The sequence below is a fragment of the Haemorhous mexicanus genome, chromosome 5 (genome assembly GCF_027477595.1).
Source record: "Haemorhous mexicanus isolate bHaeMex1 chromosome 5, bHaeMex1.pri, whole genome shotgun sequence".
In the NCBI taxonomy this organism is placed as follows: domain Eukaryota; kingdom Metazoa; phylum Chordata; class Aves; order Passeriformes; family Fringillidae; genus Haemorhous; species Haemorhous mexicanus.
Genome location: NC_082345.1, coordinates 13,148,962 through 13,160,060, shown reverse-complemented (window position 1 = coordinate 13,160,060; position 11,099 = coordinate 13,148,962). Strand labels below are relative to the sequence as shown.

The window sequence follows — 11,099 nt, the reverse complement described above, 5'->3', positions numbered from 1 at the left end:
GTGTGCTATATGATTCTAGTTTTTTAAAGAAAAAGGTAACTTTGGTCACAGCCTGGTGGTGAAACTGTGAGTTTGAGCGAATGGCTCAGGCAGGTAATCTGGCATATCCAGGTGTCTTTTCTACTGTGTACAATCAGCACTGGCAAAAAAGTTTTCAAAATATGTGTGGGTAGATAAACAAAAGTTTAGCATCAGTGCTCTGAATTTACAGGTAGCCTTAGCTATGTTTCTGCAATGTGGATCTTAAATACATCTATAAACAAGAAATGTGCATGCTGAATATAGCTGTGCCTTGGGAAAACAGACTTCAGGTACCTGCTTGTGTCTCTGTTATAAACATCTTTTGACATGTCTTTTGACCATCAGGATTTACCCCTTATAATTTTCCCACCTTGCAGCCTATCAGTAGAGTCCCTGCTCTGCAGGGTGCAAGGGGTCTTAGATACTGGACAAGTACAAGTAAATAAATATATTATAACACATCAATTTATCTGATTTCTCTGAGACAAAGGCAGGTAAAAAACTGGCTTTCCTCATTGTCATTGTGGAAAGGTGCAGGTGAAGAGGGATGGTGAAATGGCTGAAGGTGAGCTTGGGCTGAAGAAACAGGAGAGCAAATGGCAGAGGCAGAAAGTCTTTGGCAGAGAGGTTGAGACAGGTTTAAAGTCCAGTAAAGCTGGAAACAGTGAAGATCCTCAAATTTTAGAAAGGAAAAATTAGGGCAAGGAAGCCAACATAGGCCCACTTTATTAAAATGTATTCTTCTCATTTTGGAGCAGCTGGACAAATGTATCCTGACCCAGACCCTGATGCACCAGGCCCAAGAGATGCCCTCTTTAATCACTTGTCAAACTGATAGGCTGACTGTGCTCCAAAAGCCAGATTTACCTGGGCAGCCATGGTCCCCTGTCACCTGCTGCACTGGATCCTATTGCTGCCTCTGAGCCCTCACTGCTTCTGAGGTGGGTGTGAAACAGTGTCCTGGGACCCCGAGAAGCTGAATATGCACCTGATTTCTTTATTTCTACTCCTGGATGCTTTCTGAGCATGCCATGCAGACAGGTTTGCATTCACAAGGCAAAGGGAGCTCAACAAGTATTTGGTTGTTAGTGGTGCCTTCTCCCTTTAATTTAAAATCTTATTTTTCTTGAATATAACAGGACAGCTCCAAAAGAATCTCACCTATTCCCTTTCAATACTTGGATGACAGAAATATCTGGAGGAATGTTTTATTGGAGGCCCTTGTCAGAATGCTCAAGGGACATTGTGGTTAAAGGTGACGTTTTCTGAAGGAGGAACAAAGATGTGGACAAAACAAGAAAACGTGAAGTTGTGCTTGAGATCCCTCTTGAACTTCACACTTGCCAAGGAAGTCAGGGAAAATAAGCTTAGATTTTTTTTTCTTGGTTACTACAGACATTCTCAGCCTGTGGCTACTGTAGGAAAACCATTTTTCTCCATCTATCACCATTACATTTCTCAGAGTAGTTCAGTCAGTAAGAAGATTAAATAAACAGAGATACCACATACAAACACATTTTTACTATTATAATTCTCTGTTTAATGCAATGCTTTAACTAGGAATACAACTCAGCAGAAGTACATACATATATATTGCATGTAATTTTAGTTGTCTCTTCAAAATGTTTCAAACCCTCATAATCCTATTCCTTCATGGCTTGTTTTGATGAAATACCTTCTTTCTTCATCTTGTATAACAAATGCTGCTGAATAACACAGACATTTTTCCTCCAAATGGAACACAACATTACATCCAAATTCCCAGTTAATATAACTTTATCAAACTTTGCTTCCACTGTACGAATGTTGTGTATAATATATGTATATCTATACAGCATATATAAATATATATCTATAATGTATATATAATCAAGTGGGTCAGCTTTACACAGCTAACCATAAACTTGTGCTTATCTTATTTATATGAGATCAAATGTACGGCATCAAGAATTTGACCAGTCCCCTCCTTGTAAGATTCTCAGTTTCTGGTTTTACCACATGATTTTGGAGGTCACATACATGTAATGCATTCCTTCTTTCTTGCAGTAGTATTTTCTTTTGAAGAAAAGAATGCAGGTTTTTTTAAATATATATATATATATATATATTTATATATAAATGAATAACAAGTTTTTCATATTGTTAAGTTAAAAAAGATCTCAAGAAGAGATGAGGTTCTTCCTCATACATAGAGCTCAAAGCATAATTTGACATTCATTGCAGATATATTTACATTATAAGCTTATCTGGATAGTATTACACATAATGTATTATTTTTTACACAGTCAAGATATGGTGTTGGTCATGTTAAAACACACTGTCTAAAGGTATTTACAAATTGCTAGTCTCTAACTTACCAACCACCTCAGCTAAGTGGCACCAGAAATAAGGGATAGGATAGAAGGATGTCTGTTGATTGGCAGTCATGGCACTCCCACCAGTGTTTTTATTACTATTACTGCCACTACTGCCAGGGTGTGCTTCAGGGAAGGGCTGTCTTTGGAGTAGAGGTGGAGAGACAGAGTCTCCAGAGGGGGCAGAAATTCCTACCTCTTCCCTGAAGCCTACATGAGCTGGGAGAAGCAGAAAGGCAATCCAGCTGTGACTTGCTTGTCCATTTGCCAGTAAGAACACACCAACCTTGTCCCCCTGTGCTTTCTCCAGTGCTGGCAGGTGAGTCAGTCCAGATATTAAACGCTCAGTATTTAATATCTTAAATAAATTCTCCTTCCAAGGGCACTGTAACACAGACTGTGATCACACTGCCTCATGTACCACACAGAGCTGCTTCTGCCAGAGTCAGAGCACTTTGGGACATCTCAGAAAATGGTTTCTGTGTGCTTCTTGGCAAGTATGATTGAGGGGAAAAAAAATAAAGAGAAAAAGAAAAAAAGAGATTAAAAGAAACTCACCATGGAAAGACCAAAAAGAGTAGTTACTAAGTGGCACTCTTCAGGTAATGCAAAACTTTGGAAGGCAAAAAGACACTAGAATTTATTTTCATTTATTTGGTTATCACTGGAATGAAATGTGTTTAACAAATCTACCCAGTACTCTGAAATATGAGGCCTGGGAGGACTGATATGCTCATGTAACCCACTAGCTCCTCAGTGCAGCAAAAGAGGCCATTGCAAAAGCAGGGAAGTAAAAATATAGGAGAAATAATTGCATTGGTTGTGGTAGATGTTCAACTCAGCCTTGCTGTAATTACATTCTTAGGTTTGGGCTCTCAGTGAATGCTTTGCCAATAAGCCCATGAATGAAAGGGGATTTGAGGGAAGGCAGGCCTTCCTTTCTGTGGCACAGAGGAGAAAATTAATCCGTGCATGTGGCAGCATGATATCCCACTACGAGCACATTCACTCTTGGACATTACCCACCACTGTGCATAGCACAGAGATAACACAACTGGGGAGCAAAAAAGCTGATTTGGCTTTGTTTCTTCAGAGGGTTTGTTTTACTTCCAATTTAAAACCCATGCAGAAAGGATTTATGGAACATGCCACTCCACACAGTAGCTTGGGCTTCAGTGGAGGAGGCTGTTGCATGCTAGGGAAGGTTTTGGGTGGGGGTCAAAGAAGTTAAATACCAGCATTGACAGTGCCTGAAAGGCAAGTGAAACTACAAGCCTGTAGCTGTAACACAGGTGACACTTGTTAAAGTAAGGAGGAAAGCTTTTTGGTAAAACTGTGACAAAAGAGGAAAAACAGGCAGAGAAAAGAGGCCACAGAAAATTAAAGACCATCTCTGAGGTTCCTTCAAGGCAAGGTTCTCTACAAACTTTAAAAAAGAAAGATTCCTTAAAAGTCTAGGGCATTTTGTAATATACCAGAAACTCAAAAATTTGTCAAAAAATGAAGATTTTTCCAAAGTATTTTAAGGGGAGAGAGAAAAATCAGCACAGCTCTACTCCACTCCTGCCCCCAAGCTGCATTCATGCCAAGTTTCCAGCAAGTTGGCTGTCAGGATGCTTTACCCATTCAGCCCTGCTAGGCCACTGCCATGATTAATTTTTGGGCATAGAAGTGGCAAGGAGAGGTACTGTCAGCAGAGGGGAAAAAATCAAGGTGTGCCACCCCAGCACCACAGGACAAGCTGGGAGCTGTTTCCTGAGGCAGCACTCACTCATCCATAGAAATGTCCCATCCATAGGAATGAAGAACAGGGATCAGAATCAGTCAAAACTGGGGAAGGGGACAGTCAGTTTGCTAGCAAGTCCCACAGACAGATGGACACACTCAAATCCATAAGGAGATGAAATAAAAAAAAAATCTCTGCCCTCCTGCTCCTATCCCTGGATGAGAGGCCAGGAGCTTCTGGGCCACTTCAAGGGTTTCTTCAGTGGTGTGTGGGCTGTTTCCACCACAGCCACACTTCTTGAAGGCATCTCTTCTTGTCAATATGTTTTTCTCCACCAGAAGAGTATAAAGCAGAGGGCTGATAGATTTAGCACTTGCTTTTGTCCCCTTCATGCTTTGTGAATGCCAGACAACTAATCTCTGCGGTCCACTTGGACACTCCCATCCCTGTGAGCTTTTGTACGGAAAAAAAATCCAATGAAAGAAAGCAAGAAAAAGCAATCTGACCTATATAGTTGTGTTTGTTGTCTTTGGACTGCCTTTCATCAGGCAACATTCAAGATTTGCAATCTTTCAATAGATCCTATGATTCCTAATAAATCAAATTAAAATCTCAGAAAGAAGGCTGACAAGTTTTTCTCAGATTTTTTTTTTTGCTGGAAAAAAGATTTTAAACATTGCTTCAGCTTTCTTCCTTCCTTTTCCTTTTCCTTTTCCTTTTCCTTTTCCTTTTCCTTTTCCTTTTCCTTTTCCTTTTCCTTTTCCTTTTCCTTTTCCTTTTCTTCTTCTTTTTTTTTTTTTCTCTTCCTTTCTTCCTTTCTTCTTTTCTCTTTGACCACAGACATCTTTAATAGTCAGAAAAGTTGCCCATTGGGTTGATGCATCTCCAAGTTGCTCTTCTCTTCCTGGAGCATGAAGGTAGGGCTGTCCCATGACAACACAAATCACTCCCTGTGGGCTGCCTCTTTCTGGAAATAATGAAAGAGGAAGAAAAGGAGGGGGCAAGAAGTCCTCGCTGCGATTTTTTGTTGTCGGTTATCATTTTTGGGATGTTTTTTCTTTTTCTTTTTGTTGTCATGAGTCACCTGCACAGTGTTCTGGATTTCTATGTGAAACAGAAGTGGCCAGCACAGCACATGGTGTGAATGTGCTGGTGGGATCCTCTGGCCAAGCTGAAGGTGAAGGTGAAGCAGCTCCAGCAGCAGGGCCACCTTGGGGACCACAGGGTGCAGGTGACAGCCAGGGAAGCCGAGGTTACCCAGGGAGAGCTGCTCTTCAAGATTGACATCTAGATCCTGCAGATCTATCACTCAGGAGGGAAGTGAAACCTGGTGAACGTGGTTTGGGACACAAAGGAAAGACATGAAAGCTCAAAGGATATTCAAGAAGAAATTATTTTGGGTCTGGATCATTAGCGCATTTTTGTCTTACTGAGCCACAACCACCTGAAGACCCAAGAGGTTCCCAATATCTGAGGGCACATTCTGCCTCTTCTCTGCCTTCAGGAGAGGTGAGAAAGAGAAATAAATGTTGGCTCTGCACCTCCCAGCAGCTGGCAGTGCACATTAGGCAGGCAAGGTTCCGTGCAATACCGTGAATTTTAGTTGGTTATTTTTTCATGTATATAAACCATGTAGGGTTGTGCGTTTGCATGCCTGTGGAGCCATGCATAGGTGTGCTATGTCATCTGTTTTTACACTGTTTAATTGTCTGCAAATGTAAATGTACCAGAAACTGTTACAGAGTGGAAACACAGAGGATTGTGTGTCCTTTAATATACTATTGTGTGCCTTTTAAATATACTATAACACAAATCAAAGCATCATCTGAGATCAAAAGTGAGGGTGGTGCTAGGGAAAAGTGCTGGAAAACTTTGAAATTATGTTTTTCCTTTGCCTGTATTTTTTCATGAATTCTGGCCCCAAAATATATTTCTTCCTGTGGTATTTTGAGTGTCATAATATCACATGATGAAGGAGTATAATTGCAATCCATCTGTCACACTTCTTAACCTGTAGGAGTGTCCTTATTTGTTAGAATAAATCATTATGAACAAGTGATAGCTTCTAATGTGAGAATAAGGGATTTGCAGGCCTGCCAGACAACCAGATTTAAAAGATTAAGCATTTCTATACAAACCATTATTTCCCAGTTTGAGTATCTGTACTATTAATACCCACAGCACTTGCTAAAAGAAAGATGTAGGTGTGTTTCTATTACAAAACTTTTCTAAAAAAGTCAGATTTCAAAATTGAACATATTTGATTTTATTCTATCTCAGGACTTTATCTGGATTTTTCTAACACTGTAAGAGACTGAACAAGCTAGGAATATCTAAGTCCTTCCTTTGACCTATCAAGATAAATAGTGAATGAAGTTTTAAAAGGCAAGCAGTGCTCATTTTGGCAAGCTTTGCCATTTAGTTATTCTTCCTTACAAGCAGGAAGATTAAAACAGTGATAGTAGATATGACTCAAGGCGAGTGAGGGTTGCAAAATTAGATCCCGGGCTGTATAGACACAGTTATATTTGGATGAAATCACTAGGGGTATAAATTCAATGACTTCATATTAAGACATGTTAATCCGGAATTTAACATGGCCTTAATTTACTGCAGTTTAATCTTCCTCATTTTCACTTTCTGCTGGGAACTTGTGCTGCAAAACATGAAAATTGTCATGATACCAGAGTGCTTTGATACTGTGTTGCATTAAGCTTGTCAAATGTAAAACTTAATTCTGCAAGATTAATTTCTCTGTAATCTCAGAGGCTCCTATTTTGAGGTGCATTTTGGAATACTCTGAAGTTGTAGCATGAAATCACCAGATGAATTGGTGTCCTGTTTGGTGGGTGGCTTTCACTCCAGAAAAGAGATTCTCAGGACACAGCCTATTCTTTTTTTGGGTAAGAAAATATATAAATATACCTTTGTTAGGGCCTGGAAATTAGAGGTACTAAGAAGGAGGTATATAAAATATGCATAACTCACAGACAATCTGTGTTTTCGGTAATCTGATACTTTCTGACCTGTCTACAAAATGTTTTGTTTTGCTACAGCAAATATCAAATATTGGAATACTAAATTCTTTGTCAAGCAAAAATGATCTAAATTTCACCTAGTGTAGAGTAGCAAAAAATATTTGAACTTAACCCTTGCCAGACTCCCATAAAGACTATTATATAATCTGTTTTTCTATAATCACAGTTTTCCTGTCTACATTTTTATTAGTGTTACCCATTGACTTACAGTCAAAATATGGCTCTCAGATAGTACATGGCAACGTGACCAATATCTTTTCCAGAAAGAAAAAATCTTGTGCAGGATTCACCCAGAAAGAACCCCAGTTTCACTCTAAGGGCTTAGCAGAGCTTGATCCCGGTGGGTATGTCAGTCTATCTATTCTTTACCTCAATAAATTAATCATAGAATTATCTTTTGACTGGTCAAGAGCATGGTCATCTAATACTATCTATTCATTCTGTGAAGCCTCAACATACCTCTTCTTCTGTACATCCAACTTTAAATGGATGTAGCTTTTCATTTTACTAGTAATAATCTTGTTTCTATTCTTCAGCTGAGATCCTTTGTTTGGCCACCATGGTGGCTGGCTGGATGAGACCTTTAAATTTACAGCTTCTTTTGATGTTCAGTCATGCCCTGGACAAGTAAGGTACAGAAAGGAAGAAAAGGCTGATGAAGGTAAAAGACAAATCCACAGGTTGATGTTATGTGACGAATAAAGTGAACAAAATTGTCTCAAAAGCTTTGGTTTACATGGATGCTGAAGAAGTCTTGGCATGTAGCAATCTGGGCGAGACCACGTCTTTTCACTTTGATCTTGACATGATGAAATAGTCACAGAACAAAAGCCCCTGGGATGGGGCAAGCAGCAGACTTGGAACAATATACAATGATTACATGCTGTGCATAAGAACACTTTCAGAACTGATGTGGTTTTGGAAATGGTGGTGTCATAAACAACATAAAATCTTTCATCATGATTTACCTAACATTCAGCTTCTTACATAACAGTGGCAAAACAGCTTTAGACAGCTTTGAGCTTTAGAAAATTTCTGCCATGATTGATTTGGATTATGCAATGATCTTCCAAACTCCTATGCCTCTTCCACACAGTTATTATTAAAATTTGGGTTTGTGGTGTTTTGTTTTTTTTTTTTTTTTTTTTTTTTTTTTACCTGGATGAAGACATAATAAACACACACAGAAAAAAAAGAACAAGAAAAAGAGAATGAAAGAACAAGTATTTTACACAGAATGACCAAAAATCATAGACTTTAAAGCCCTTCTGCAGAATACTGTCAGAGAGTAATGAATTGTGCCTCCTGTCCACATATTTGAATAATTTCTCAAACATCCCCATGTCCCAAAGATTTATTTTCATTTATTAAAAAATGTTTTAAAGTGTAGTCCTCAGGGGTACAGCTGATGCCCCTTATCAGTATTTCCACTAACATCCTGGAGTGCACATTCCATAGAAGATCATAAAGTGCTGTAGCATCAAGGGTTTTTTTTAAATTTAATTTGGAACTTCTCCACCCTTTCCATAATAATTTTCATTATAATTTTTACCTTGTAGCTCCTATATTCTTGTAATGACACATAAGAAGGTCCTTAAAGGTCTTCTTGAAGGTGGCGTTGCAGAGGGCGTAGCAGGCGGGATTGACGGTGCTGTTGATGTAACAGAGCCAGTAACCCAGGGTCCACACGGTGCCGGGGATGCAGGATGTGCAGAAGCTGTTGATGAGCACCATCACATTGTATGGGGTCCAGGTGATGATGAAGGCCAGGAGGATGGCCAAAATCGTCCTTGTCACCTTTTTCTCTCTAGAAGGGGGTGGTTTCTTTTTGGCTGGCTGCTTTGTCATTTTGACGATTTTACGGGCCACGCTGTTCTGCTTCTCCTCCCCGTTCGTGCCTACTATCTCCACGGTAGTGTTGGTAGGGGCACAGCAGTCCCCCTTTTGGGACTTGGTGACTATCCTGATGCATGTCAGCTTGGAGTTCTCTGCTTTGACATGGTCTTGGGAGGCAGAAGCCTGTCTGGCATCTTTGGTAGCTTCATCCTCTTTCAAGTTGGAGGCGACCACACTGACAGAGGTGGAGTCGTTGGAGCTCTCCTTCTCCCCTTGAACACAGTTATTGGTCACAGTCTCTTCACTGGTTTTTCCATTCTGAATTTTGCTGTGCTCCAACCCATCCCTGCTAGTCGGGATATTGTTATTGTTTGGTTTCACTATTTTACCTTGGACAAGGCTGGGGGAAACTGTTTCTTGGTTTTGGGCAGCTTCCTTTTTTCCTTTCTTTATCCGACTCTTACTGGCTCGGGAGATTTGCCAGTAAAGGACAGTCATGATGATAACGGGCAAATAGAAGGCTGCAATGGCAGTGCCAAAAGTGACAGCAGGGTTGGAAAAAAACTGGATGTAGCAGTCCCCATCTGGGACAGTCCTTCCTCCCACAATGAATTGCCAGAAGAGAATTGCAGGGGCCCAGAGGATGAAGGACAGCACCCAGGCGGCTGCGATCATCATGCCGGCCATCTTCGTGGTCCGCTTCACGGGATATGTCAGGGGCTTGGTGACACAAAAGTACCTGTCAAAGCTGATAATGAGCAGGTTCATTACCGAGGCATTGCTGACCACGTAGTCAAGGGCCAGCCAGAGGTCACACACCACGGGCCCCAAGGGCCAGTAACCTATCACAGTGTACAGGGTGTACAGGTTCATGGAAAAGATGCCGATGATCAAGTCAGCGCAGGCCAGGCTGAACAAGAAATAATTGTTGACAGTCTGGAGGTGCCTGTTGACTTTGATTGACACCATGACCAGGATGTTCCCAATTATGGTGACTAGGCTGAGGGACCCTGCCACCAGGACGATGAACACCACCTCGACAGTTTTATAGCGGCTCTCCAAGGCCATCACATTTTCAGAGGAAGAGTTTATGTACGTTGAGTTATTCATTTTGCTCCTGATCACAAGATACCCACTTACAATTTAAGCCTGCAGAGGAAAGAAAAGAAAACAGATACCATCAGGAAGTTAGTCCCTTTGCCTTTAAGGAATGGATCCCAAAAAAAAAGACTTGGTAGAAGTTTAAAGCTAGAAGATGTATTCAGGAAAAATCAGTCAGCTTTGGCTAAAAGAAACACCTTACAGTGTGCAGTTTAGGAATAACAGAACAATAGGCTAGCTCTAAATATGTGAGAAAGGACACATTTGGACTGAAAACTGAATTTTTAAAGTTCTCAGATGCCTTTTTCTCTTAGCTATTTTTTAAAACTAATATTGACTTTAATATTTTGGAACTGAACCTGCATATTATTTTCTTTCTTGCCAACAAAATAAATTCACTTTGCTCATTTCAAACCCTATTCCAAATAAAAAGTCTGGACTGGAGGGTATAACATTCTTATAATCCAAAGTGAAGCTGTGATCTACTGAGAGGCAGATCACGGGAAGGAGATCTCTGTTTCTGTCTTTCTTTCATTTTCCACCTGGGCATGCTTCTTTGAGGTTTATGGAATGGGTTTTTATCATATCTCCCCCCAGTTTTCTTACCCTGTAGTTCCTTTTTTAAGCAGCACATACAAAGATTTTGGCACTTCATCAAACTAATTAGTCTGTCAATAAACAAAAGAGGGTGGGTCTGTTGAAGTTAACAGAGTTTGTAAACTCACCTCAGTGGATCATTTGCCTATCTAGTTAGATACATATATATTTGATTTCTATTTTTTCCAATTTCAGTAAGATTAAAGTTATTTTTTACTTACTTTTGAGTATTTGTACCTGGATAAGGCATTGTTGTCTGTTTGTTTTTTTTTTTTAAACATGGTATTATTGTGGTAGATAGGGATAGGCGAACGGAAGATCACGCGATGTGACGGAAAGCAGCAGGATTCCCTTCTCCCCTGGTCACCTGAGATAAGAGATCTCCCTAGGAATGTGACCAGGAATGTAGCCCCCCTAACGATAGTA

General features: G+C 40.2%; 1 protein-coding gene across 1 annotated transcript; it reads right to left on the bottom strand.

The window, feature by feature from the left end:
- Nucleotides 1-1,537: 1,537 nt before the first annotated feature.
- Nucleotides 1,538-10,120, bottom strand: CHRM2 (cholinergic receptor muscarinic 2). The gene has a single exon (XM_059845929.1). It carries the CDS (start codon nucleotides 10,083-10,085, stop codon nucleotides 8,688-8,690), a length of 1,398 nt encoding a protein of 465 aa, XP_059701912.1. The 5' UTR covers nucleotides 10,086-10,120; the 3' UTR covers nucleotides 1,538-8,687.
- Between the last annotated feature and the right edge of the window lie 979 nt (nucleotides 10,121-11,099).